Source organism: Aspergillus niger, assembly GCF_000002855.4.
Source record: "Aspergillus niger supercontig An04".
Classification (NCBI taxonomy): domain Eukaryota; kingdom Fungi; phylum Ascomycota; class Eurotiomycetes; order Eurotiales; family Aspergillaceae; genus Aspergillus; species Aspergillus niger.
Window position 1 is genome coordinate 1,659,888 of NT_166539.1, and position 25,305 is coordinate 1,685,192.

Consider the following 25,305-nt stretch of genomic DNA (forward strand, 5'->3'; position numbering starts at 1 on the left):
ACTGCCATACGTGGTACTACTCTTTGAGTATCACATATTCGATCAGTGTCAATATGCCCCCGCCTACTCCCTCTGTACCTGAGGGTTGGAAAGCCGAATTTGACATTCGATATCAACAATGGTAGGTATCAAACTCTCTCTCTCTTCCCTCTTCCTTTTTACTTCATCTCTGTGTGGACACCACTGACGGCCCTACTACATTCTAACAGGTATTACATCAATATCCATACCAGACAGTCACACTGGGAACGACCAGACCAGCCAGCCCCGCCTGCTGGACCGGTTCCGCCTCCTGAGGGGGCCCCACCCAGTCGTGAGGCTACTACTACTACCACTCCTACTACTACGCGCGATCGACCAGTCGGCCATCCGAATCCAGAAGACCATGACCTACCCGAAGTGTACACTCCACAGCCTTCGTCGCAGTCTGCCTACGCGCCAAACGCGCCAAACCCAGGACAAGGATATCACAGCTACTCGCAGTCACAACACAGATATGACGGCTATAGCTACAACCCTACTTTTTCCCCGTATCCTGCATATCCTAATCAGTATTACAATCCGTACCAAAACACCTATGATCAATCCCAGCCTCCCTACAACCAGACGAAAAAGAAAGGGTTAGGGAAGAAAATTGCAGCTGCCCTAGGATTAGGCGGAGGATTAGTCAGTGGGATTCTGCTTGGGGAGAGTACCTAAGCACTACAAGTGCAAGATGATTTTGTCAGTCTGCCACTGCCACTGTTTCTGATGTCAGACCTCAGTCTCCCATACCCCATCATGTGACTGCTATGTTGAAGTTATATATTGATAGATAATTAGGTAATAAGAGAATAAAATGTTTTAGATTAATTGGAAATCTATATAATTATGGACTATCAGAATCTAAACTATTTTGTAATTACTGGACAGGTGACAGTGTATTAGCCTGTAATCTCAATGTAACCTAAGAAGATATATTATTCTTGTATCTGATTTAAATCTAAACTCTGAAACATGAAAGAATCACTTGTATTTCCCTCTGAGAAAAGCCTCAAGAGCTTGGATTTTGACCTGTTTCTAAACAGTTGAAGCAAATACTCTGGTGATTGGTAACACTGATCCCGGTATCCTCTGCAATGATATGGAACTGTCATGGAATGGCTTCTGGAAGCCGCTTGCGCTATTGTCGAGTGATGTATGCACGCAGAGTTACAACAAGGCCATAGGCAACAAAGAGCGCTGCTTGAGGAACACCCAGCCAGGCAAGACTTGTGTCTTCTGCTCCGATCAAATAGAAATAAAACAACCAGACCAGACAAATGGAAGGGCAAAGGAAGATGTTAAGAAGCCACAGGGTAACTCTTATCCATCGCTTCTGCCCTTTCAATAAATCATCAAATGCAAGTGAGAAGAGAATCAGCTCCCAAAGGCCGATCAATGGAGCAAAGAGAAAGAAATAACATGAACGACCCGCGCCCAACACGACGAATGCTCCTGTGAAAGAACGGACTCCTATGGCACAAGGAAGTAGGAGTCCCAGGATTGGCAATGACATCAGCATGCAATACACCAAGGACATACGTAGAATGCTGCAGTATGAGCGCCAGGTGGCATGGCCAAGATGGTGACTGTTTCTGGACGGTGCAAGAATAGGACTGGATCTACCAGAAGCAGGGAGCATTGTCTGGGCCGTGGTTACTTCTGGAGCAGAGAGCCCATGTGTTTCATCTCCCGCAGAATAGTACTTTCCTCGCCCTGTGTCTAATAGTTAGGATCATGCTGTGTTGGACTCCGAACCCTACCCACCCGCATCCGAGCAGAATGATTCCACTATCGTTACCAGGGGCCCAGCGAGTAATAGCATCGCAATGACCTGCCCGAACGTCCAATCGCTCGATCCATTGAGGAATCCAGTCGGGTCATCTACCATCTGAAGCGTGGCAATCAACCGATAAATACCCCAGACATAGGCCACAGCTACCCAGATAATCTGTTGGAACGTAATCTCAGTAGATTACTAGTAGTCGAGGTCACGTGACCCGAACTCCGTAACTTCAACTGCTCCTCCGAGCGCGCCTAGATAGCGAAGAATCAAGCGTTTTCAACGACTTCAGTATTGACCTAAAACGTCGTTTCAACAGGTTATGAGCCCGGCTCTTCGCTCGTGAGGCTAACCAGCAAAGATCTGAGCCACCATACACACGAAGCAAGCCGCAATTGCAACGGGGACACGCACCGCGATACCCCTATCTCAAAACACCAAAACACCGCGAATATCAAAATATTCAACCGCCGGAAGCAGACCCCAGAATGTCGCAACCAGGCAGATACCACTCTTTACAACATGTCTCGAATACAGAGGCAGTAGCCATACAACCAAAGACACAAGCAGATAGGCTTCCAGTAAAGCTACCAGAAGGCGTTCAACCCGTATCTGAAAGGTTGAAAGGGCGAGAAGACTACTCAACGTGGCGCTTTGAAATATGTCAAATCCTGAAGAACGTCGGTCTACAAGACATGATCGACAAGGGTCTATCCCATCCTAGTACAAACCACACGAATTACTGGCTATGGCACCACCTGTCAATCAACATCCAGTCCTGGCTAGCTAGCCAGCTGTCAGACCCCCTAAAGAGGGCACTGATGACGTCCCCTGACGCGCACGACTACGCGGACGATGCCTACGAAGTCATCAAATCACTCGTCCTAGGCCACGGCCACACGCTTTGCCAAACAACGTACTTCGACCTCATCCACAAACGCCGATCCGACTACTCTACCGTTGAACAATACGTGGAGGCGTTCAAACACGCATACAACTTCGCTAAAGAGTTGAAAGTCGGGATATCACCATACTGCGGGTTGCTACACCTGCTCAAAGAGCTGGAATCCGACCTTCCAACGTGGGTGTCAACAGTGGAGTGCAATTTGCCTGATAATGCTGCGGACACCCTCCAGGAGAAAGAGTTTCTAGTTTACTGCAGGACCGCAATCGAACAAGGTAATAAACAAATGCAAAGATATTCTTTCGCTGCGCCAGCGAAGAACACTGGAAGCACCACCAAGTCGGGAAGCACTGCAACGACCTCAGAGTGGAAGAAATCAACATTCCCACCGAAAGGAACGACCCCTGAGGAACACGCTAGAAAGATGCGAAACTTGAAGCCAGAGATGACTAAGGGACGCTGCGCTTTCTGTAAGACACTAGGCCATGGAGCAACCACCTGCTGGCGCTTGAATCCTGACCTCCGGCCAGAGGATTATAGGCCTCGTATAGAAGGCATCTGGTGGTTCAAAGGATCGAAGCCTAGCGAAGCATCAAATGCAGCGGTAGGCGAAATAGGATCCGATGACGAAAACCCGTATATTTTGAATTTTTCTGGCCTAGCCGTTGCAAACGCCACGAACACCTCGCTACGCTGGATATATGATACAGGCAGCTCACAGCATCTAACACCTGACTGCGCTTCCCTAAGCGGTCTCCACCAATTGAAACCCCACGAATACTACCAATATGGCACCTCGAACGGGGGAATCGGTGTTGCAAAATCGGCAGGGTATCTGACCCTGACCCTAGCTGCAAACGGCCAAAATACGGTGTTGAAGATCAAGGCCTACCACCAACCGGACCTACCCTACGGGCTCCTTTCTTCCAACCGCCTACGTACAGACCTTGGCATCTACGCTACCACTAAGGACCTGACCCTACGCAGGGACCGGGATGACAAGATCGTCGGCCACCTGCAGGCATCGAAAAACGTGCTTTTCGTCAGGACAAAAGACCCTGACCTAGCGCTAGCGGCAGTGGACCCCCTACTCTTGCACCGGCGATACGGGCACGCAGGATTCCGCCGAATCGCTACCACTGCAAAGGATCATCAAATTGAACTCGAACACAGGGACACCCTAGAGTGCGAAGCATGCTCGCTAGGCAAGGCCACACGCCTCGTTTCAAGGGACCCAATCCCAAAGACTAATGATCCAACACAGCTCTGGCATGCAGACATCCAAAAGGTGACCCCGATTGGTCATGGCGGATTCAACTACTTTCTACTCATGGTCAACAACGCTACTCGCTTAGTGAGGACGGCCATGCTTAAACACAAAGATGACGCCTCCGACGAGCTGATCAGGATGAATATGGAACACAAGAATATGGTCGGCCGATACGTGGCCACCTGGCACCTAGATGGTGGCCGCGAGTTCAACCGCTTTAGGAAATGGGCGAATCATGCAGAGCGAGGCATTCAAATCAAAATATCACCTCCTCGAACACCCGAAGCCAACGGCCTAGCTGAACGATACGGCGGCTTGCTCAACCGAATGAGCAGGGTCATGATACTAGATGCTGGCCTCCCTGCTCACCTCTGGCCGTACGCTGTACGCCTCTCAGCGCAGATCCTGAATCGCCTCGTCCCCTACCACAGCGCTGTCAGGAAGACCCCCGTGTTCCTATACAGATCCCACTACAACCTCCCGAATCCTAACGCGTCACTAGACTTCCTACGCGTATTCGGATGTCGTGCCTACCAACACATCCCGCAGGAAGATCGAGTCGCATCCCAGAAAATGGGACCTCGTGCAAAAGTCGGATACTTCGTCGGTTTCGATGGGGACAACGGACACGTTTACTACGTGTGGGATCCTATATCTGATAAAATTAAACGATCACGAGACGTTAAATTCAACGAAGATCGAACCTACAAGGATGACAAGGAGGATCCCGGTGGAGTTCCTACACGCGAACCTGACCCTAAAGGACCAACACCAGCTGGCCCAGGTGCCGCGCTCAAGTTAGACAACGCGTTCCTGCACCAAACAACCAATATATCAGATAACACGAGGGCCCTGATTGAGCAACCGGACCCTGAAGAAGACGTCATCCGAGGCAGAATCCACACCATATCTGCCTCCGCAGAGCCTCCACCTACACGCTCGATCGAGAATGCCACAGAATACGAGGCATCCTCAACGAAATACGCCGCGCAGGACTACCGCCTGCCGGACCCTACTGAGCCAGAAGAACAACCCATACTGAGGCGCTCCGCAAGGACCACTAAAGGCAAATCATCAACATGGCCAGATTACCAACAACTGGCCACGGTTGACCGGGTGACCCTACCCCACCTCAAACAACACGAAGTGGTCGTTCCGAACACCTACAGCGAAGCGATGAAGTCCCCGCTGGCACCATACTGGAAAGATGCTATGGATACACAGATCGATAAGATACAGAATATGGGCACCTACGAGATCGTGAACCGACCTCCAACCGCTCGCGCAATCCCAGGCAAGTGGGTGTACGACCTCAAGGTCAACACTGACGGATTCGTCACCCAATTCCGTGCTAGATGGGTAGTCTGCGGCAACCGCCAGATACCAGGCATCGATTACGACGAATCGTTCGCTCCTGTCGCCAGCGAAGCGGCCCTGAAGCTATTCATGACGAACGTCGCTATAAAAGATCTTGAATGGGAACAATGTGATATAGTATCTGCTTATCTACACGCGCAGATACAGGGCAAACGCGTGTTCATGAAACAACCTACCGGATACCATGAAGGACCACCGGATCAGGTGTGCCTATTAAAGATGGCCCTCTACGGCCTCCGCCAGGCGGCCCACCTCTGGCACCAAACGTTTGACGAAACACTTAAAAGAATCGGTTTCGAACCACTGAGGGAGGATCCCTGCGTATACAAAAAGGGTGATATCTGGTTGATTATTTATGTTGACGACTCCGCTATCGCTGGCCCCAGGAAGGAAGACCTAGCCGAGGTCAAACAACACCTAAACAAGGCATTTGGCCTGAAGGAAATGGGGGAACCAAAGGTTCTACTAGGATGCAACGTTCAACGTGACTACCAAGCAGGCACGATATCACTATCCCAACCAACGTACGTGGAGGAGTGCCTCAATGCAGCGAACCTAGGATCCTGCACCCCCTCCGCCATTCCGATGACCGTTGCCTACAAAAAGTCAGATCGCTCGAATATGACTACCGAAAACGTCAACCTAGCCGAATATCAAAGCCTTGTAGGGCGTTTGAACTGGCTAACCACAAAGACCCGCCCCGATATACGTCATGCAACGTTTAGACTTCAAAGGCGCATGAACACTCCCACTACGGCCGACGCTAAAGCATTGAAAATTGTATACAGATATCTGAAAAGGTCCATCCCGTACGGGATCACCCTCGCCACTGACCATACCAAAGGCATCGAAGTCTTCGTAGATGCCGCCCACGCTGACCACGAAGACGGCAAATCAACGGAGGGATACGTCATCTTCTACGCTGGCGGCCCAATCAGCTGGTCATCCAGGAAGCAATCGCTAGTTGCACCGTCATCTACGGTAGCAGAATACTGCGCGTTTGACTCCGCCGCCAAAGAAGCCTTGTATATAAAGAAATTGGTTGAAGCGTTTGACCTCAAGGCCTCCGTTGACGGCAGGATACCCTTGTACACCGACGCCGCCAACTCCCTACGGATCCTGAACCACGGAGGCTACACCAGGTCCACTAGATGGCTCGATAATCGTTACCTATTCGTAGCCGATCTGATCACGAAGAACGCTATCACCATTCAACACATCCCAGGGACCACCAACCCGGCGGACGGCCTCACCAAGCCGCTTGATAACGAATCGTTCAAAGCGTTCAGGCACCTCCTCGGAATGACCCCCATCTCCTCCCCGAACCTGCATCCAGGGAACACCGGTTGAGATAGCCGTTCCTTCCTATCTAGGCAATGCCTAGAGCCTCGTTACGAACGCTCCCTCGCCTAGGGGGCCGTGTTGGAACGTAATCTCAGTAGATTACTAGTAGTCGAGGTCACGTGACCCGAACTCCGTAACTTCAACTGCTCCTCCGAGCGCGCCTAGATAGCGAAGAATCAAGCGTTTTCAACGACTTCAGTATTGACCTAAAACGTCGTTTCAACATAATCTGTATTGAATGTCAGATCGCGCCAGAAAACAAGCGGGAAAGTGGAAAGGACAACTTGCCTCCATGAAGACAGACGTCCATCCATCGACAAGCAGATCTGCTGATAGCTTAGCTGCTAATAGTGGGTAATAGAACGCCATGCACTTCAAGCTCGGTGGTTGGGCTGCTGAACCTGACCAGCCTTGCACGATTCGTAAGCATGTATATGTCCAGTGGCTGACCCTCGACCTTGCCCTGGCGAAAACATCCACTGAGAGGAATCGATAAAGCTTGACAATGCGCACCACGAATGAGAAGGTTATAAGCAGGACCGAGAATAGCATGGTATAGAAAGCTTGCCTCAATGGCGGTCTGATCCGAGTATAGCAGATTGCGGCATCCCCGTAAGTTGGCTTGTCGCCGCCGCCATCACTAAAAGCCCAATCATAGTTTGCGGTGAATCCGAGGGCAATTGCCAAGAGGACGCACAATGTAGCCATGGCGACTAGCCGCCATGTACGCTCAGAGGAGTGAAGATAAAGGTGATTGCGCAACGCAGTCAGGCAAGAAAGATGTGTAATGGTAGAGAACCAGGTCAGACCTACTACAATTTGCCAGTAGAATGTTTGTAGACCAGAGCCAAGCTGTGAATAGCCACTGATCAGTATCGAATAGCCAGTCAAGAGCTGCATGTCACTGAATGCGACGATACACTACGGTTATGACCTGCGTCAGTACAGCGTGACAGAGGAATAGCCATGGAAGCTTAGAGGGAAGAAACCCTGATGAATGCTTCCTCAAAACTGATATGATTGATGGGAATGCAACCAAATGCACCCAGGCAAGTCATTGCTATACGTCTCAAATCCTCGAGTATGCGTGCGTCCACTAGGTTGGGATAAAAGGCCCTGGGTGCACTGTTTCTTCTGGACCCTTGGAATGGATCATAAGAGGGATCATATGCAACGAAGTAGTAAAGTGAAAGAATGAAGACCACTATTCCAGCTGTAATGATGTAGCTGAAAAGAACCTGTAGAATGCAGATTAGACTAGCCTTGTGCTCTGTTTAGAATGAGCTTACACCGGTGCCTGTGATATCACTGTTGACGACCCATTCGGGAAGCGGGTCTGAACAGTTGTATTTCCAGGATGTACTCATTGTTTCCAAGGATCTGAAATAAAAACTTGCGGCTATGTGAGCATCTTACAAATCTACTAAGATAACAAGAACCTGCTCTGAAGGGATTGCCGCTCTTATGAGGTGTACTGAAAAGCAAACATATGCATTCCAGCTCCGCCACCGTAAGCTCGCCCCGTGAGGTGCTCAAAAAGCCACGCACTGCCACCGGTTGACGTGGCTCAGGGCTCTCTGTGACTCATGCCTCCCTCAGCTAGTAGCTTTGACCTCCGGCAAACGCGACCAAGCAGCCTCTACCGCCCAGGCCTCTTTCTGGCTACCAACAAGAGAGCAAAAGCTCAGCCCGTGTTCCGGTTTGAGTTTGCTGTAACTCGTTTGGATGTTTTGGGGATGCCTCATATCAGTCGAGCTGCTGGTTTTATCGCTAGTCGTAGGAAGGATCTGGCTTGAGGTGGCTGAAAATCACTGGTTATATACATCTCGTTACCAGGTTTCTTACTAGTAGGTACTGGAAATATGTATAGGACACATACACTCATCATTTCACCACGTCCTTATCTCCTGCTTCCAAGTACACATTGATTTCTTTATCGTCGGACTCCGGGTAACATGCATCAAGCATCAGTGCTGTTGGTATAGGGATCGGAGTTGGCGGCTGAAACTTTCAATTTAGGGTCAGCCAAATAATTGACTCTGTCTGTAGCATTTGGTACCACTCACGCTGTTCGTCGTAGTTCGCATGACATTTCATGATAGCTCGACATATAGCCAAAGTGAGCAAGGTATGTAGGAATTATCGAACCGTTATTTCACAATTAAAGAGTGTAAATAGTGTTCTAATATCCGCAAGGGTCTTGAAGAATAATACCCATGGAAGTAAAGGTGCCATTAGTTCCAGTAGACTGTTAACGAACATAAGTCTAAATGAGTCGCTAGCAGAACAACGATACCCACATGATGGTGTCTCAAAGAAACAGGTGTGTATGCTTATCTTTCCCCTTTCGCTATTATTACCCAATCATAAAAGCCCTGGCATATGTCGTTTCAACTCCCTAATCTACCTTAGAATCAACTTCAGTCCGACATGCGTCGCATCTCATACCACACAAGAATCTATCGGCATTTCAAATGCCCTGCATATTCGTCTCAAAAAAAATACGACCAGCGTTAACTCAACTCAAAATAGCTGACAGTAAATCTCTAATCCAACCTCCCCCCAAGCAAAACAAACCACAACACCATATTATCTACTACTCAACCACTAAATGACTTAATAAATCCTCCTCCTCGCCTCATACAAAAAACCCCCAAAAACCTCCGGATCCATACTGGCCCTTAACCACGCCCAGTCCTCCTCATTATCCCTCAAATACCTCAAATCATCATCACTCGCGCCCCCACTACTACTAGCCCACACTATCTTGGACAAAAGCATTTCTCGCTCGCGATCACGATTATTCAAGTCCCTCCACTGCGTTGGCGTAAACGGATACACGTATTTGAGATTATTCATGATCCAGGGTTCGTAGGAGAGGATGGGTAATGGAGTCCTTACACATTTATAATCAGCATTCGCCCACAAATATAACAGAGAGTCTACTTATAATAGGGTATGTGTCTTACAAATTCTCCCCGGTCCAGCTATAATACACCACCGGGACATCCTCATCCTCCTCCTTGCTTGCGGTATGGCCATAATCAACGAGAAACAGGCAGCGGGTCGACTCCGTGGGGTGCCGCTCTGTGCTGAAGGCGTAGCGGCGGTACTTAGTGGGAGTGAATCTGGTGTGCCAGTGCAGTTGGCAGATGTGGTTGATGAGGTAGGAGTTGCGGTCTTCGTTGGTGTCTCCGGGGAGGAGGTGGATGCGGGTGTCGACGAGGATGCGGATGGGAGGGGCGTAGAGGGATTTTTTGGGGTAGGGGGTGGAATATTCCATTGTAGAATATATGTCTTGGGAATGGGGATGGAGGGAAGTAACTATATGGGGGTTGGTTAACTGTGTGATGGGGGTGATCTTTGTAATAGTATAGAGAAGTAGAGATAGTAGGGTAGGTAGGGATGATATTTTAACTTGGTTAAATAGTAGTACATGGCTCTTTGTTGAATGTCATGGTATATTCCTAGGTTGAGGTATTGAAGTAATGGGAAAGTCCAGAGTATTTGGATAGTGAATTGCCATTTTACCTTGAATTGTTCATGGGTGGACTATAGATTCCCTAGTATGTAGGTATCACCAACCAACGGCAAACTCCTATCTAAGTGGAAAGCGTCCGCATACGTTGTTGAAGATTCTTGTACTTCCTCTCCAAACATTTGATAATCTTGGCTTAAGACAGCTGAAGAAGCCGGCCATTGATTATTGAATGCACACTTCCCTATCTACCTGAATATTGAATAGTAAATCAGACTATACTTATAAAACAGCACGCCCTATTACAGCAAGCCAGTCACTTAGACATAACTACTAGTTAACAGACCACTAGTCAGTCATGAGGATCAGTTAACTAATCATGCAGCTTATGAACCACGTCCACTGCATTATTATTCCAACCTATGCACTCCCTCCGGGGTACTAAATCCGATATACCCGGGGAAATTTGGGGTTCCACTCAGGGGGGAACTGGAGCGCCCCTCATCTTCGCTTCCGGGTGCTCCGGAGCTGTCAAGCTTAGTCTACTTTCTAACAATGCTCTTTCTTTCTTTCCCTATCTATTCCACTGCTCGACTTCAATGATGTAAAACGTTGCGCGTTTGTCCACGTTCATAATCTATTTGCTTTCCATGCATATATACATCCGGTATACACACTGATGAGAAAATAAGAGAGAAGGAGTGACTAGAACTTATCCGGGGTATCCACTCTAAACGCCTGAACGCTCACAAATCAAAGGAGTGAAGACACTCATACAACCACAGACACAAAGAATAGCTTTTTGTTTTTCTTTCATCATCGTTCATTTCAAATGCCCCTTTCGGATGGCTCCAAATCCCTTCGTAAACAACTCATGAACCTCGACTGACCGGCGCGGTGTTTTGGGTACCTCTTCGCCCTCTTCCGGAGAAGTGCTGGTCCCATATCCGCCCAGCTCGACGTCTTCCATCTCAACAGGGCCAGAGCCTGTCTTGGTGCCAGCCACCATCACTCGGGGCCGAGCAAGAAGTTCCCGAACTTGTTGCTCACGCGCTTCCATCTCTTCCTCGCGGGCCAGCTCAAAGCTGGGTTTTTTCTTACCGTGATCCCAGCCTTGTTGCAGCTCAGATGCTGCGGCTTCCTCGAACCGTTTCCGAATATCCAAGTCCTGCTCATATTCCTGGAAGACGTCCACGTCCGTGGGGAAGAAGAGCGCCCGGACGGAACTCACGGTCATTTCGAACACGATCACTGCGATGACGGTGACGAGCAAAGCTGCCCAAAAAGCGAGGTCGTGACCCGATGCATAGACAAAGTTGCCCAGGACATGGTAGATTCCATCACCAGAGCTGGGGTTGTACCGGCGGTCGAGGATCAAGTTCCAACAGAACCACCCACCCACAGAAATCACCCACACAATCAAACACAGATACGTCTTGTTGTGCACCTCGAGGGCCTGTAGCTTGGTGTTGATGACGATGACACAGGCTGTGAACGAGAGCAGACCGGCTGAAAAGATGTCGCTGCCCGTGTGCGTGAACATGACGTTTTCGAACAGCCCAAACATGCAGAAGTAAATCATCATCGCTTCACACGCAGCCATGAACGTCCAGCCCAGATACAGCCGAATGTTAAACCCGCCGTTGCGCTGGCCTTTGGTATACAATTCCGGGACAGCTAGGAGAGTGGAGGCAGAGAGGTCTTTGGTGAAGATGCCGAGGAAGATAACAGCCAAAGACGTGAAAAGAGTGTTGAACATACTCAAACTCCACGACTCATAAATACTAGTGCCAGTGTACCCGTTCCAACGCTGGTACAGAGCCTGCGTTAGGTAGAACAGCATTTCCTTCCAGAAGGTCCCGAGCGTGTACTTGCACGCCCGGATATAGTTCCACCGGCCGTGGACAAGGAGCAACTTCAGTAAGAACCTGAACTGGGCAATTGAATAGTCCGAGATTCGGGCCGCCTGCAATCCCTCCTTACCAGTGATGCCGATGCCAACGTGAGCTTCCTGAATCATGGCAATATCGTTCGCACCATCACCAATCGCCAGTGTCACGCTACCCTTGACTTGTTGACGGATCGACTTGACCAGGAATGCTTTCTGCTTAGGACTGGCACGGCAGCAGATAACTGAGTCAACTAACACGGCCAGCCTGAAGAATTGTGCCGCCAGGATTTGGTCTGATTCAATTATCGATAGTGTCTGCCCATCAACTACAACAACTGAATGAGCGACGCTGCCCTTGGTGATGTCGGCTGTCAACTTGACAATCGACTGCTCGACGTCTCCAGTCTCATGATCCAGAATGACAAGGGTTGAGTAGTCCTTCACCAAACGGCAGGAGTGACCAATGTTAATGGCGGTCTCTCGCTTGTCGCCAGTCAACATCCACATCTTGATGTTTGCACGTCGCAGCTTGTCGATCGCCTCGGGAACGCCCTTTTGCAGCTTGTCTTCGATGGCCGTTGCGCCAGTCAACTCTAGCTGTTGCTCAATCTGCTCACCGACCTGTTCGATCTTCTCCTGTCTATCGACAAGGCTAGTGGAGGCCTCGTGATAGGCGGCCTTCCAGTTGTTGTAGGTGGCTTCGTCAAGGAAGCGGTGTCCATATAGGAGCGTACGTAACCCTTCCGTTGCAAAGTCGTTAAGATGCTGGAAGCAGCGCTCGAAGACGGCAGCTTCGTTTACAACCAAGGCCTCCTCCACAAGCTCTTCCTCCTCGGTTTCATGGATCGAGCTGCCAGAGTCCGACCATGTGCTTGAAGCGCGTCCCAGTTGGGCTGAGGGGCGAGGACTGTAATATTCAGGATCGTCCCCTCGTGTCAATATACCTCCATCCGTCTCTCGGTCGCGCAGCCAAACGTCGATGCTTTCTCTTAGAGCCGATACGTGATCACCGGTAATACTTGATCGCCGACGAGCCATGCTAGGCCGGCCAAAGCTGGTCCGAAGCCCGCTATCCTTACGACTGTGATACTCGCTGTTGCGCCGCACCACCTGGGCAGCCTCAGCGGCCTTGCGTTTGCTGGCGCGCCTCTCAATCTCCACAGCCTTCTCCTGCGCGAGCTCGGCACGTTTCAGCAGGCGCATCAGAATGCTATCAGCGCCCTTGCAGAAGACGCAAATGCGTTGATCAGGCATCCGCACCACAACCGACATCCGTTTACGAGCGCTGGAGAATTCGATGACATCCATGATCTGATAGACCTCATCACAAGGCTTGTCGTCGGATCCGTTGGGATAGGTCCGGATTGTAAGCGTGTTCGGCTGCCGGTCGCGAACGAGGTACCCAAGCTCCTGAGCAGCCATAACCAAGGCCAACTCATCGGGTGATGCTGCCTGGAACGAGACATTACCAAGTTCGTCGTCTTCTGGGATACAAGTGTGGCACAACGCCATCGCCAGGATGAACATCTTGGCCTTGCGAGCGAAGACGGTGTAAGGCTTGCGCTGGATGTACTTGATCATATCGGTCGTACGGTTGTTGCGCATAGAGACGCCACGTCCGTCCAGGCCGTTTGTCATGGACATTGAGGTTCGGGGAGGCTCTCTGCGCGCTTCCGAGACGTTCGACTTGCGGCTGAGCGCCTTCTTTCCTTTTGCGCTGCGTTTCTTGTGAATCAACTTCGTATGATCACCGGCCTTGGCCGCCTCTTCGACAAGATCAAAGTCATGGTACCATGCAGTACCAGCGACACTCATCTTGCGGAAGCGCATCGAATTGTTGGTCAAAGTACCGGTCTTGTCCGAAAACACATAGCTAACTTGGCCTAGCTCCTCGTTGATGGTGGACGTGCGAGCTTCGATCGGAGTGTCAGTCTCAGGGTCATACATGTCGATGTCGGAGTTCAGTAGGAGCATCTGGGCGACCTTGACGATTTCCATACTCACATATAGTGAGATAGGAATCATCGTATTGAACATGATCAAAAAGGAGGTGAAGATAGGCCCAATGGCTACACTCGCCTGGGTGAGATACCATGCCTTGGGCTCGACTTGCTGATGGAACCAAAACTTATAAGCGAGAGTGCATCCTACCGCCAAGCTGACGACAAGGAGCACGATCAACATAACAACCCGGTTGACCTTGGCCTGGAGAGAGGGTGACTTGATGCGAGGGTTCTTGTTTGCGTTCATCCGAATCTTACACTCCTCGCCGGTATAGATGACCATGCCATAAGCACATTCGGTATTGCGCAGGATACTACCGCGGTACACGATCTCATTGTTGGTCAAGGGAAGTTTCTCTTCCGCGGCAATGGTCACATTCCCGTCAAACTTGTAAAGGTCCATGTTGGGGTCCTCGACGGCGAAATGCAGAGCGCTGCTACAGATTCCCTCAACTGTCCCACAGACCTTTGCGATAGGCTGAGCAGGCTGTTTGTTTTTTAGATTGGTCTCGCCGTCTAGAGCCATGGTTTCGATATAAGCGACACCATTTGGTCCGTCTGCATGAAGCAGGACCATATCTGCCGGTACAGGCTGATCACGCTCCATTCGGATGACGTCTCCAACTTTGATATCCCTCCACTTCACTGGGACCCAGTCCTGAGACTCGCTTGAAATAGACACGCTGTCGCTAGCGCACATCTGAGGGGAAATACCTGCACCAGGGCGAAGGACAAACGCATAACGGTTATTTTCCTCCTTGTCTAGACGATAACGACGCCAATCGTCGAATCCTTCTTTGCCCATTGAAATTGCCACAAAGATCAACAGCGGGACAAGGGTGGTGAATGAACCAGTCGTACTCAGGCCAGGAATCATCTGTAAGATTGCGACAATAAGGAAGTAAAAGTTGGCCAGCTTCGTAAACTGCGCGAACAGCTGGCGGGGAAAGAAACTCCAGAAGCTGTAACGACTAGAGCGGATGGAGTTTCCGACATACGGGTTTCCGGTCCTCTCATCGATGAGAGCTTCGGTGCGGGTCGCGTCAAGGTCAATGTGCCGACCGTCTTTGCTGGGAGGGATGTCTTTGATACGAAGGATGGTTTTACGTGCGGTCTCGAGCATATCCTCCAGACGAAGCATCAGCGTGGCAACGACAGCCTTCCGCTTGAGCCATTTCTCATAGGACACACTTGTGGAGAGGTGCCTGCTGTTTTTGAGGTTATCCGAAGACTCCGAGTAATATGTCGTCGACAAATCCAAATTTGGATCCGATGCGGACTTTTGCGTTACTAGAACGTCTTGCTTCTCGTCTTCGGTGGACTGACGCGGTACCTCCTCCGATCTCCGCTCGGAAACATCAGCAGAAGCTCCTTCCTGTGGGCTAACCGCCTGAGCTGGACCCAGCTCAATCGCACCCGGAGATGTAACAGCCGACTCGATATTCTTTGCGAAGATCGTCCGTCGCAGCGAATACCCACGATGACGCGACCTCGACCGACCACCGGATTCCGGACTCTGCGGGGAGGGAGGGGACAATGTCGAATTGGGCGACAAAGGCGAGGTTGCGCTATGGCCTGGGGACCTGCCCGACGAAGGCACCTGCAATTGAGCGATATTCGTATTGATTGTTAACCCCCTCGATCCAGGCCGTCGGTCAGTGTCAGGACCTCGCACTTCCTCCGGGGACGGACGCTCCAAGTCGGTCGAAAATCGGACATGATGTTGCGACGATCTTCGGCCAGCATCCGAGACGGTTCGAGATGGAGAAAGAGACGGTCGGCCGGGGACAGCACCACCTCGAGCACGGTTTATATCCAAGGATTGACTCCGTGGCAGCGGTGGTACTGGAGTCGGGCTGCCATTTCCTCTGGTTGTATGCTGTTCCGCCGACGTGCTTTCCTGCGGACCGTGATTGGACTCGGGTACATCATCATGTTGGGACATGGCGGGATTGCAAATGTCCACCGTGATGTGGGTGCCACAATATCCGTCTCCTTGCGTTCCTTATCAATTCACTTCGGATCTCGAGGCAAAAGGTAAATAATCAAATGGCGTATCGGTCGTAGTCGTATCTTGCGTATGACGAAAGGCCTGACTCATTCTTTGTGTCCGGAAAAAAAAAGTCAGAGACAGCGGACTCGTTTATGCCAGCATATGCGAGCACCCCCGAAAGCGACTAGCGATGGAACTGTACAAGCGACTCGCGCAGAGATAGACTGAAAAAGGGGAAAGTTCGTCGCAGCGATAGGGGAGGTGAACCGGAGCGAGAGCCAAGATGACGATGGCCGATGGGTAGGAAGTGAAACAGGCGGAAACGACTGTGGGGAGGCGAGTTCCACTGTGAGTTAGGAACAAGACTGTATAAGCGTGGAGAGGGAGACGGGGGGGTAAAGAGGGGGAGGGAAAAGGCCACGCGGAGAGAAGGGAAGAGACAAGGATACGGGAAGAAGTCAAGAGGAACAACCTCTTTTTCCGCAGGCGGCGAGAGATAAAGAGAGAGAGAAAGAGAGACCAACCAAGTAAGTTCAGCTGCCCTGAATCTGTTTTGTTCAGCTGCAGCGAATACGAAATGAGGCAGCCGGAAGCGGTAAGACGGCCGAAAGAACAATAGAGCCGCCGCCACTTGACTGCAGCCGGATTTTAATTTTATTTAAAGACAGCCAACCTAGCCCGTCTGTTTTTTCCCACTGATGGATGCAAGCAGGGAAAAGGAATGACTGCAAATGCAAGAGTAGAAGAGCAGATGAGTGAAGAGTTGGAAGAAAAAGAAGGGTAAGCTTCTTTTGGAACCGGACTAACTCCAAGTGGGAGGAGAGGAACAAGAACCAGAACCAGAAGAAAAAGGCCGTCGAGAAGGCGAGCCAGAAGGCAAAAAGGGAGTCTCGAAAGGAAGGCCTGAACCCAAAACTGGAACCTGATGGGGAATTTGCGGAGGCACCTTAATTGGCGGCGGGCCACTCATCGGTCGCCGTCGGCTTTGAACGTGGCTTGGGGGCCACGCAAACCATCTCGTTCGGGTTTGACTTTTTGGCTGCACTGCCCCTCGTCAGTTTCCAGGGTTCAACTCCTACTGAAGTAACGTTGCGATCGGATCTCTACAATATGTCCTTGTTGAACAGTATATGATATATGATTGATCACTACTACTGTAGTAATACGCGTCTCCCATGACAGATGCACTGCACTGTCTGTGTCCTCGGAATGACCTCTCAGTGGCGGAATAACCCCTGTCAATAAGTACTACTTAACTAACCCCCCCGCCATTGACAGGACTTTGATCTGATTGCTTTCCCTACTTATCACGCCACCGGTACTTACTCCAGAGTACGTAAGTGTGTGGTGGGTTCAAACGTCCAAGCAGTCAGATTTGCCACAGTTACAATCTTTAACCATTCGACATTCAGTCAACCATGGATAAGCAGTTACTTTTGACAGGGTCCCGGTCTGCCATTACTGACCGCCTACCACTCACAGCTTACCTTATTGCCTGGCACTTTCCTTTGACTTTCTTATTCTTAGTAGCCCATCTCTATTCTTATCCATCTGCTCCGTATCTCTCACCACTTGTATTTATTTGGCTGCCTGCCAGGCTACAGTTATTGTTTACTATCAAGTGGTCTACAGTTCACTAACTACTACTGGTTACTCGGGGATTAGTGCGGGTGTAAGGCTATTTCAATCATTGCAGAACAAGGAAGTTATGAACTGACAATTTACTGCTAGTATCATGCTCTAGTAGAAGCTTGAATAGCCGAATCGCATCCCGACGTGGGAAGACTGGTTTTCGATCAACAGTAATAAATAGTACGCAATAATTACTATTACACAGTCATTATCAGACTCATGCTCCCGCCTTACTCGCTTCCTCTCCCAACCTGCTAATCGTCATCTTCCCCCCAAGCAAATTTGATGTCGTGATCTGATACTCCAAAGTAGAAAACAGCCAGCTCCGCAGCTCTGCCGCAATCCTGCTATGATTGCCATACTAGTCTCTGAGCAATCTTCCCGCTTCCACTCATCCAGAAAAATATACAATAACCTCGCTATCTTCGAGCGAATTCGATCCTCCACTGTCCCGTCCTACTCGGATTTGGACTATGAGTCATATCAGTAATTGTTATACAGTCCATGATCTAAATCTAGCAAATCATCATCCTATGAACAGAGAATAACATGGTTCTAAAGTACTAGCACTGATAAACTTTATTCTAGGATAAACTACATCAATAGCCCTTTTTGTATTCTATATTACCAGTATCATAGTTATACCGGTTACTACTCAGCTTCTTCACAAGTGGCTTTGTAGAACATCAATATCGAAACATGTCATATGATTATTGCAAGGATTATATGGATATTAATCCTTACATCTACCTAGCAGGAAAGACTTTGCAGGATCTTTTTCTGGTAGTGTAGTTCAATTACAATTCATGCATAATCAAGCACCTCCCGAAACAAGATAGGACGCCGCCATATATCTTCTCGAATTTAGTTGTTGGTTGTTTCCCACTACAGTTTGTGGTGCTCTAGTATCTTCACTTTTGCTTGTAATTTTGCAATACTTGATCTGCCAGCCAATACTATGGCTATATTAGCAGAATGCACAGTTTAAGTTGTAGGCGGTGGCCCAAGGGGGTCAAATGCTGCTTCCGTGCTTTCCCGAGAAGGTATTGATACTGTTTTGTTAGAAGCCGATGTTTTCCCAAAGTCAATTCATTTCCAGCTTTATGTATGCCACCTTTCTTTGATTCAAAGGCGTATCTTCTCACTGGCTTGTCATAGATACCACGTTGGAGAAAGTATGCTGCCATTGTTGGAATACTTCATGGAATTCATTGGTGCCTTGCCGGGATTCGAAGCCTATGGATCAAGGCGAAGTTGAGAATATGAGGCGAGTTATTAGGAACTCCAGTGAGTCATTCACACTCGACAGCTTCGGGGCTGATGTCATTGATGGAATGGCTGCAAACATCTGGAAATTTTTGACGAGCATTTTCCACCTTGAGCGCAATTGACAGTGCACGTCACCATTGGTGGAAGTCGCGAAGGCAGTCCCTAAGTTTGGAAGTACATTATAGGACAGCACTACTAATATAGACAGAGCGCTTTCATCAAATTAAGAAAGATACTGTCCTGAATCAACTTCCGGAAACCTTCACTGATCGAGATACCCGCAGCTTACCCTACTTGAATCAGGCCATCAAGGAGACATTGCGACTATACACAGCTTTTCCGGACGCACTGCTGAGGACTGTCCCTGAAGAGAGCCACTCACCTGGCCGGATTCAGCCTCCCTGGAGGGGCAACGATATCACACAGGCATATAGTATGCACCGGGATCCGAGAGTCTTTCCTCACCCGCTCAATTCCTAACCCGGAACGATGGGCTTCGCCTAGCAAGTAGATGGAAGACGCGTCGTTACCCTTTGGGGGTGGGATCTCGCAGTGAGTATTTATCATCTCACACAATATACTAATTGTATTGAAGCCGACCATGCATAGGTTGTCTTGGTATTCATCTATCCCGCATGGAACTGCGACTTGCCACGGCTGTGTTTTTCCGCGATTTTCCTTTCAGTAAGGATGTCGACTCGTGAAGGGATCTTTGATGATGATATGCAAATGAGCAGCTTTTTTCTTAGCTGCACCCAAGGGATATAGGTATTTGGTAGAAGCATGATTTATTCACTCTTCATCTGTTACTTTCGTTCGAACTGCTTCGTCTAGATTAGTTGCTGTCAGATCGTCTTCCTAATACAATCTTCTCACTCCATCCACAACCATCATAAACTCTTAAGATCCTCACTCCATACAAGCCGAAGAAGAAAGCCATCAGCAAACCAAAATCAAACCCAACCACGGTCCCAAGCAGCCCCAGACATACGTAGACCTACTACTCTACCCCATAACCAACCACTAGTACTACCTACATCTACACCAGAAATAGTCTAATAAATCAGAGCCTGCAATCAACCCCCTCCCCCAGCAGGGCAACTAAGTCGAAACTCTATTTCGGCCCGTCCTTGTTCTGTGCCTGTCCTTCCAAACCCAACCCATAGGACCCAAGAACTAACTATTCCGCAGGTTCATTCTTTCCCCCGGGTTTCTACACCACTTACACCCACAGTTCGGCATCCAGCCAGCGGAGGTTAACCCTTCCTTGTCCGTGGGGGAAGGTCCCTACATATGGCCCCGTTACTACGACGCTACCTTATGGGAATAAAGGAAACTTTCTTTGACAGCTGCCTAAGTAGCCGCTTATCATACATTTTCCGTGTTCGCTTATACATTACGAGTAGATAAGGGGGAAAGAAATATGGCCGCCTGATGGGATGATGATGGATCTATGAATAGTATATTATAGACTGCCTTTTGAATGGATGGGGACGTGATGGGGTAACCTAGATACTTCTAATAGGCAGTTGCGTATTGTGCATCTCGGAGAGAATATGTTTACTCGGGTGGGGGGTTTAAGAGATGTAGTTCGTTTTTTCGTATCCGGAATTGAATGGTCAGATGGAAGGCCTGGTGATGTTGGATGCCTGAATGGGTGGGTTTGGACATTTACTCAGCGCGTACTGTGATTGGTGATTGCTCGGAATTACTGTGGGGCTCGCTGAGAGATGACGTCGATGGTAGGGAAGAATGTGAAGATCGGCGTCAACTTCATGTCGATCAATCATCGGTGAGAGTTAGATGGAAGTGGTCAGTTGAGGAAAGTATCATGACTCCATTGTTCAATTTTGCTTTACAAATAAGCTGATCACGTAACTGGGTCTATCCGTGCCCTTCACCTAGCCTGCCATGCGAGCCATTGTCCTCCCGCCTACGAAAATCTGCTTGCTAAAGTCCGAAGAAAACAATCATTAAGAATAAGAAACTTCACATTTGCGCCCCAGTCTTGCAATCCCGTCACATAGGACAAGCGAACGTGATCTATCAGTACCTGGGTGGCTGGGGTGCCTGATAGGGAGAGTAACCCCGCGGGGCTCCGGAGGACTGTCCGTATCCAGGCTGGTTGGGGTGAGGAGAGGGTGCACCATATCCACCACCGTATTGCTGGCCATATCCCGGTGCTGGCGACTGGCCCTGACCCTGGTATGGGGCTTGACCGTACCCCTGGCCATAGCCCGGGCCACCGCCATAGCCCTGCTGAGGTTGGCCATAGCTGGGAGCAGGGGGATATCCGGGTTGGCTGTAGCCACCGTACTGTCCACCCCGGGGAGCTCCACCAGGAGGCCCGGAGGGGGGTCCGGAGGGAGGTCCAGAGGGAGGTCCAGACGGGGGAGCACCAGAACCACTAGCTCTGCCGGCAGCCTTTTCGTCTTTGGTGTCGTACGAGGAATCAATAGCCCCAAGCATCAATTTAGCGCACTACAAACGTTAGTAAATTGCAGTTTGATGTGTGAATTGGAACATACCCAGAGTTCACGAGTCAAGTACACTGGTGGCACGGCGCGTGACATTTCATCCTGTTCGACCTCGAAGTCTGGTGATAACATTAGTTAACCAGTTGTGCTGAGGACCATTCTAGCATAGTGAACTTACTGGAAGTACAATCAATCAATGAGCCAATTCTCGGGTCTTCATCCAGCGAAGCGAGGAAATCCCGCGCCTTGGTGTCATTGCCCACCTGCGAGAATTGGAAAGAAACGGCACCCTGTCCATACTGAGTCCGGGAGACCTCGCTCACGGCGTAACCGATGGAGCTGGAGACGCTGTCAAGAGGCTCTCCGGCGGGCTGTCCATCCGTGATGGTAATGACAAGAACTGGCTTTTGCAGTCGACCTGCTCTGGCCGGGCCCACAACCATGGGGTCGAGGACCTTGTTGCGCAAGCTTGTTCCCAAGGGGGTAAGGCCCTGGAAGCGGACACGCGAGACAAGATGACCGACGTCTTCTGCGTTGCGGATTCCATCTCCTTGCTCCACATTGTTCATGAACCGTACCGAAATGCCATCGTCATCGAAAGTGGACGCAGCAGCAGCAACGATCTCAATGATCTGCACAAGCTGCTCTTTTCTAACGCCACGCTCTTCGAACTCGATGGAGCCGCTGTCATCCACATAAAGGATGACGTCGAATAGAGACAGTTTCATAATGTCCATAGCCACTTCCTGTGGCACACGGAGTTCGTGCATCAGTTTGTTGACCTTTCCTGGCGCCTCGTTGGCCAGCGCCTGAACCAATCTGTCCAGTCTCTCTGGGGGCCAGAAGCTCTGCAGGCGTTTCTCCTGGATAGTTCCGATCAAGAGCTGTCTGTAGGCGGCGATCTGCTGGTCAGATGCACGGGCGGCGGGAGGAGCGCCTCCAGGGGCACCATATGGTGCTCCCGGTCCGCCGGGTCCGCCGGGGTAAGGTGCATTCTGCGGGGGGTATGAGGGGCCCTAAACCATTGAATCGAATCAGCATGTCAGTCACACCACATTTAAGATGATACGCAAGAAACGCGACTGTAGATCATTGGCAAACAAATGCGGGCAAGTGGGTAATGGTATGTACTTGAGAGGCTTGCTGCGGAGGATACTGTGGCCCAGGAGCTCCATATGGCTGAGTTTGTGGCGGGGGAGGCGGGGGTCGGCTATAGCCTTGCTGTGATTGTCCATATTGCCCGGATGGAGCCTCTCTGGTAACATATGGGGATGGTTGCGAATAGCCCTGCGACGGCGGTGCCGGAGATCCATAGGGCGACGGGGAGTAAGCCTGAGGAGCCGGAGATGCCGACGGATAAGTGTGCGCAGAGTAGGACGGTTGAGAGCCTGGATAAGGCGATTGAGGGCCCGAATAAGCTGGGTGCGGACCCGGCGATGGTGAGGGAACTGGCTTGTTTGGAGGGGCCGATGGAGGCGCGTAGGCTTGATACTGTGGCTGCTGCTGCTGCTGCGGGGGCGGCGAAGTCGGATATGGGGACTGCTGGGCCGAACCCGGACGTAGCTGAGGCGGATAGCCGTGTTGGTTATAATAAGGTCGCGACATAGTTGAAGATGGCGTCCAGGTTTTCCAGCAAAGGAGCGGGGAGGGCAAGAAATAGAAAAGCAGAAGTGTGACACGGGCGCGAAGAGAAGGTTGGAGGGGCAAAAGGGGGCCACAGTGGAGAGGAAAGTGAACCCTGGCTCTCTTTCATTCGATGAGAGTGACTCTCACGATGGAGGGCGAGGGTGACCCAGCAGTGAGGAGGGGCAGCGCCAACCGAATGAAAAATCGGGGAAAAAAGGGCGAAAAGAAAGAAGGCACGAGAAAGAAAGAAAAACAAGTTCTAGCTTACCGGACCGCCAGAGGGCGCAGGGGAGCCTTGATAAGCCTGATACTGCGGTTGTTGCTGCTGCTGTTGCTGGTCGCGAAGAGATGCGTCAGCTTTTTGTGGAGTGTGATAAATTGAACACGAACTGGGTAAAGACACCGTGGATAAAATTGAACGGTTCAAAGAAAGACGGGTGAGGAGGGGCGGAGGAGTTCACTAAAGGTTTAGTTTTGCCCGGTAGGGCGGGGACTCACATTCGAAGGATTATTGCCAGGCTGCAGTGCAGCTGGAGGTCCTCCAGCATAGCCTGTCGGAGGTGCGCCTCCATAGACGCCGGGCCTGTTTGCGCTCATGTTGGGTGGTGGGTTCTGGCTGCCGGCGATCTTGGATGCAAACTAAAAAGGACGTGCAGGATGCAGCGGTTAGTTGGGTGGTATTCGATGTAGCCTGCTTGAGGCTAAATTGTCTTGGAATGGTATGTTATAATGGCCTCAAGAAAAAAAAGTAGAAACACCGAAGTGAAGCGGGGCAGGTACGCGGGGCAGAGAAGAAAAACAGAGAGGGGAGCAAAAGGAGAGAGGGGTCATGTTGGGCACTTACCCCCATCTTTGTAAAGCAGCTGACGTCCAACTACGTAGTCAGTAGGTAGTAGTATAATCAAGGGGGGGAGACAATAAATCGGGGAGAAATCGAGAAGGGATAGATAGGATGGTGAAGAAGGATGGCGTCAGAAGGAGAGCAGAAGGCCGACGGCACTACGGCGTCACTGCCACTATAAAAGCACTGCCCGTGAAGAGATCCATCCAAGTAAGAGCTAAACAGCTGGACTGGGACTAGCCGACCACGGGATGACGACTGGCCCGCCCCTCTTGCAGACCCACTGCTGTTGGGGAAAGTCCTGAAGCTATACCCAGATGGCCCCCTTTATCTTGGGAGTTGGGTTACTTTGATGATGGTAAATAGTAGTAGTGAGAGATGTGTTGAATACAGCAGAATAGCAAAGCTATCTGGTGATCAAAAAGATGTATCGCCACCTACCGAATACTACTAGTACTCAAGCCTGATGAGTACTTACTAACTAGTCCCTGCAGGAGTGCATCTACTAATCCAAAGTATGTACAAGCCGATAGTTCATCCCGTTCCCCGCACGCCAGAAGCTCTGGATGATTCCGTAGGGCTGATCTCATCCATTCGGGGTTATCCTGCCAGCCTCAAGGATCAGGCTCGATGGACTTCTGTTACATGGCAAGGCTGAATTGCTGACAGGCAACTCTTTTCAACACAATGATGTAAAATAGCCTTTATACGATTTTTACCTGCGCCTCCATGGATGGCTGTTATAGCCACAGCTGACCAAGCGCTGCACATGATAACTCAATATGACTGCAGACTGACTTCACAGCAAACCCAACAAGCCATCACCAACCCAGCTGACCCTTGCCATTTCGTGCTCGGAACCACGGCGGTCATGGGATTGGGGGCATACTTGAAGGCGCCTCTGCATGCAGTAGTTAGGAATAAGCTTGCAGGGTAGACGATCTGCCGAATCAACGATGGGCCTCATCGCAGGCATCGTCGGGGACACACAGACAGAACGCACGGATCAGCGCAGCCAGGCAAGCTACATCGCTAGCTTGGCTGGAACAGACCAGATCAACAGGACCCCTGGTGTAGTCCAAAATAGCATTTTCAGAGCTTCTAGATCATTTCAGAGCATTAAGCATAAAATCAGAAGAAGAACGGCGACAGGGCGAGATGGCAACAAAGACCAAGATTCCATGGGCGGCCACTGATGTCATGCATGCCACCTGCGGTCCAAAAAAAAGCTTCACATCCCTGCGACGAAGTTCAAAGAACTGTAACACAAATCTTTCCTGAGGATCCTTGAAAAGCATCCCGGGTACTGTTCTTTATCCCTTGTTTCATCTCAAACACCTCACTCAGTGTTGCTGAACACTTTTTTTCAAAGGGACTGAGTGCAGCGCACCCAGTC

General features: G+C 50.2%; 10 protein-coding genes across 10 annotated transcripts, besides 3 other annotated features; 4 read left to right on the forward strand and 6 right to left on the reverse strand.

Annotated features, from left to right (window-relative positions):
• Nucleotides 1–53: 53 nt before the first annotated feature.
• On the forward strand, nt 54–699 carry An04g06750 (uncharacterized protein; the record flags this gene model as incomplete). The annotated part of the gene is made up of 2 exons (XM_001402002.3): nt 54–121; nt 210–699. 2 exons carry the CDS (start codon nt 54–56, stop codon nt 697–699), a joined length of 558 nt encoding a protein of 185 aa, XP_001402039.1.
• Nucleotides 700–1,059: 360 nt separating this feature from the next.
• Nucleotides 1,060–2,179, reverse strand: An04g06760 (hypothetical protein; the record flags this gene model as incomplete). The annotated part of the gene is made up of 5 exons (XM_059747609.1): nt 1,060–1,113; nt 1,196–1,737; nt 1,789–1,874; nt 2,001–2,058; nt 2,158–2,179. The coding sequence occupies 5 exons, from the start codon at nt 2,177–2,179 to the stop codon at nt 1,060–1,062; spliced, it is 762 nt and encodes a 253-aa protein (XP_059603625.1).
• Nucleotides 1,974–2,122: a mobile genetic element (Title: probable transposon 160bp LTR (Tndm1-LTR) -Aspergillus niger).
• Nucleotides 2,133–6,774: a mobile genetic element (Title: probable transposon Tndm1 without LTR -Aspergillus niger).
• An04g06790 (uncharacterized protein) lies at nt 2,293–6,705 on the forward strand (the record flags this gene model as incomplete). The annotated part of the gene is made up of 1 exon (XM_003188629.2): nt 2,293–6,705. One exon carries the CDS (start codon nt 2,293–2,295, stop codon nt 6,703–6,705), a length of 4,413 nt encoding a protein of 1,470 aa, XP_003188677.2.
• Nucleotide 6,775: 1 nt separating the features above from the next.
• Nucleotides 6,776–6,927: a mobile genetic element (Title: probable transposon 160bp LTR (Tndm1-LTR) -Aspergillus niger).
• On the reverse strand, nt 6,919–8,066 carry An04g06800 (uncharacterized protein; the record flags this gene model as incomplete). The annotated part of the gene is made up of 3 exons (XM_059747610.1): nt 6,919–7,593; nt 7,689–7,937; nt 7,989–8,066. 3 exons carry the CDS (start codon nt 8,064–8,066, stop codon nt 6,919–6,921), a joined length of 1,002 nt encoding a protein of 333 aa, XP_059603626.1.
• Nucleotides 8,067–8,161: 95 nt separating this feature from the next.
• On the reverse strand, nt 8,162–8,667 carry An04g06820 (hypothetical protein; the record flags this gene model as incomplete). The annotated part of the gene is made up of 3 exons (XM_059747611.1): nt 8,162–8,230; nt 8,313–8,486; nt 8,593–8,667. 3 exons carry the CDS (start codon nt 8,665–8,667, stop codon nt 8,162–8,164), a joined length of 318 nt encoding a protein of 105 aa, XP_059603627.1.
• Nucleotides 8,668–9,315: 648 nt separating this feature from the next.
• An04g06830 (hypothetical protein) lies at nt 9,316–9,982 on the reverse strand (the record flags this gene model as incomplete). Its single annotated transcript, XM_059747612.1, has 2 exons — nt 9,316–9,595; nt 9,669–9,982. 2 exons carry the CDS (start codon nt 9,980–9,982, stop codon nt 9,316–9,318), a joined length of 594 nt encoding a protein of 197 aa, XP_059603628.1.
• Nucleotides 9,983–11,000: 1,018 nt separating this feature from the next.
• An04g06840 (uncharacterized protein) lies at nt 11,001–16,016 on the reverse strand (the record flags this gene model as incomplete). The annotated part of the gene is made up of 1 exon (XM_001402008.1): nt 11,001–16,016. The coding sequence occupies one exon, from the start codon at nt 16,014–16,016 to the stop codon at nt 11,001–11,003; it is 5,016 nt and encodes a 1,671-aa protein (XP_001402045.1).
• Nucleotides 16,017–16,029: 13 nt separating this feature from the next.
• An04g06850 (uncharacterized protein) lies at nt 16,030–17,015 on the forward strand (the record flags this gene model as incomplete). The annotated part of the gene is made up of 6 exons (XM_059747614.1): nt 16,030–16,108; nt 16,321–16,416; nt 16,468–16,591; nt 16,632–16,659; nt 16,777–16,844; nt 16,889–17,015. 6 exons carry the CDS (start codon nt 16,030–16,032, stop codon nt 17,013–17,015), a joined length of 522 nt encoding a protein of 173 aa, XP_059603629.1.
• A 1,919-nt stretch (nt 17,016–18,934) lies between these two features.
• Nucleotides 18,935–19,669, forward strand: An04g06860 (uncharacterized protein; the record flags this gene model as incomplete). Its single annotated transcript, XM_059747615.1, is given in 3 exon segments — nt 18,935–18,967; nt 19,194–19,517; nt 19,575–19,669. Coding segments are annotated over 3 exon segments (452 nt in total), but the record flags the coding sequence as incomplete, so codon positions are not given.
• Nucleotides 19,670–21,011: 1,342 nt separating this feature from the next.
• An04g06870 (uncharacterized protein) lies at nt 21,012–23,918 on the reverse strand (the record flags this gene model as incomplete). Its single annotated transcript, XM_059747616.1, has 7 exons — nt 21,012–21,446; nt 21,494–21,561; nt 21,621–22,458; nt 22,574–23,005; nt 23,337–23,402; nt 23,567–23,707; nt 23,913–23,918. 7 exons carry the CDS (start codon nt 23,916–23,918, stop codon nt 21,012–21,014), a joined length of 1,986 nt encoding a protein of 661 aa, XP_059603631.1.
• Between the last annotated feature and the right edge of the window lie 1,387 nt (nt 23,919–25,305).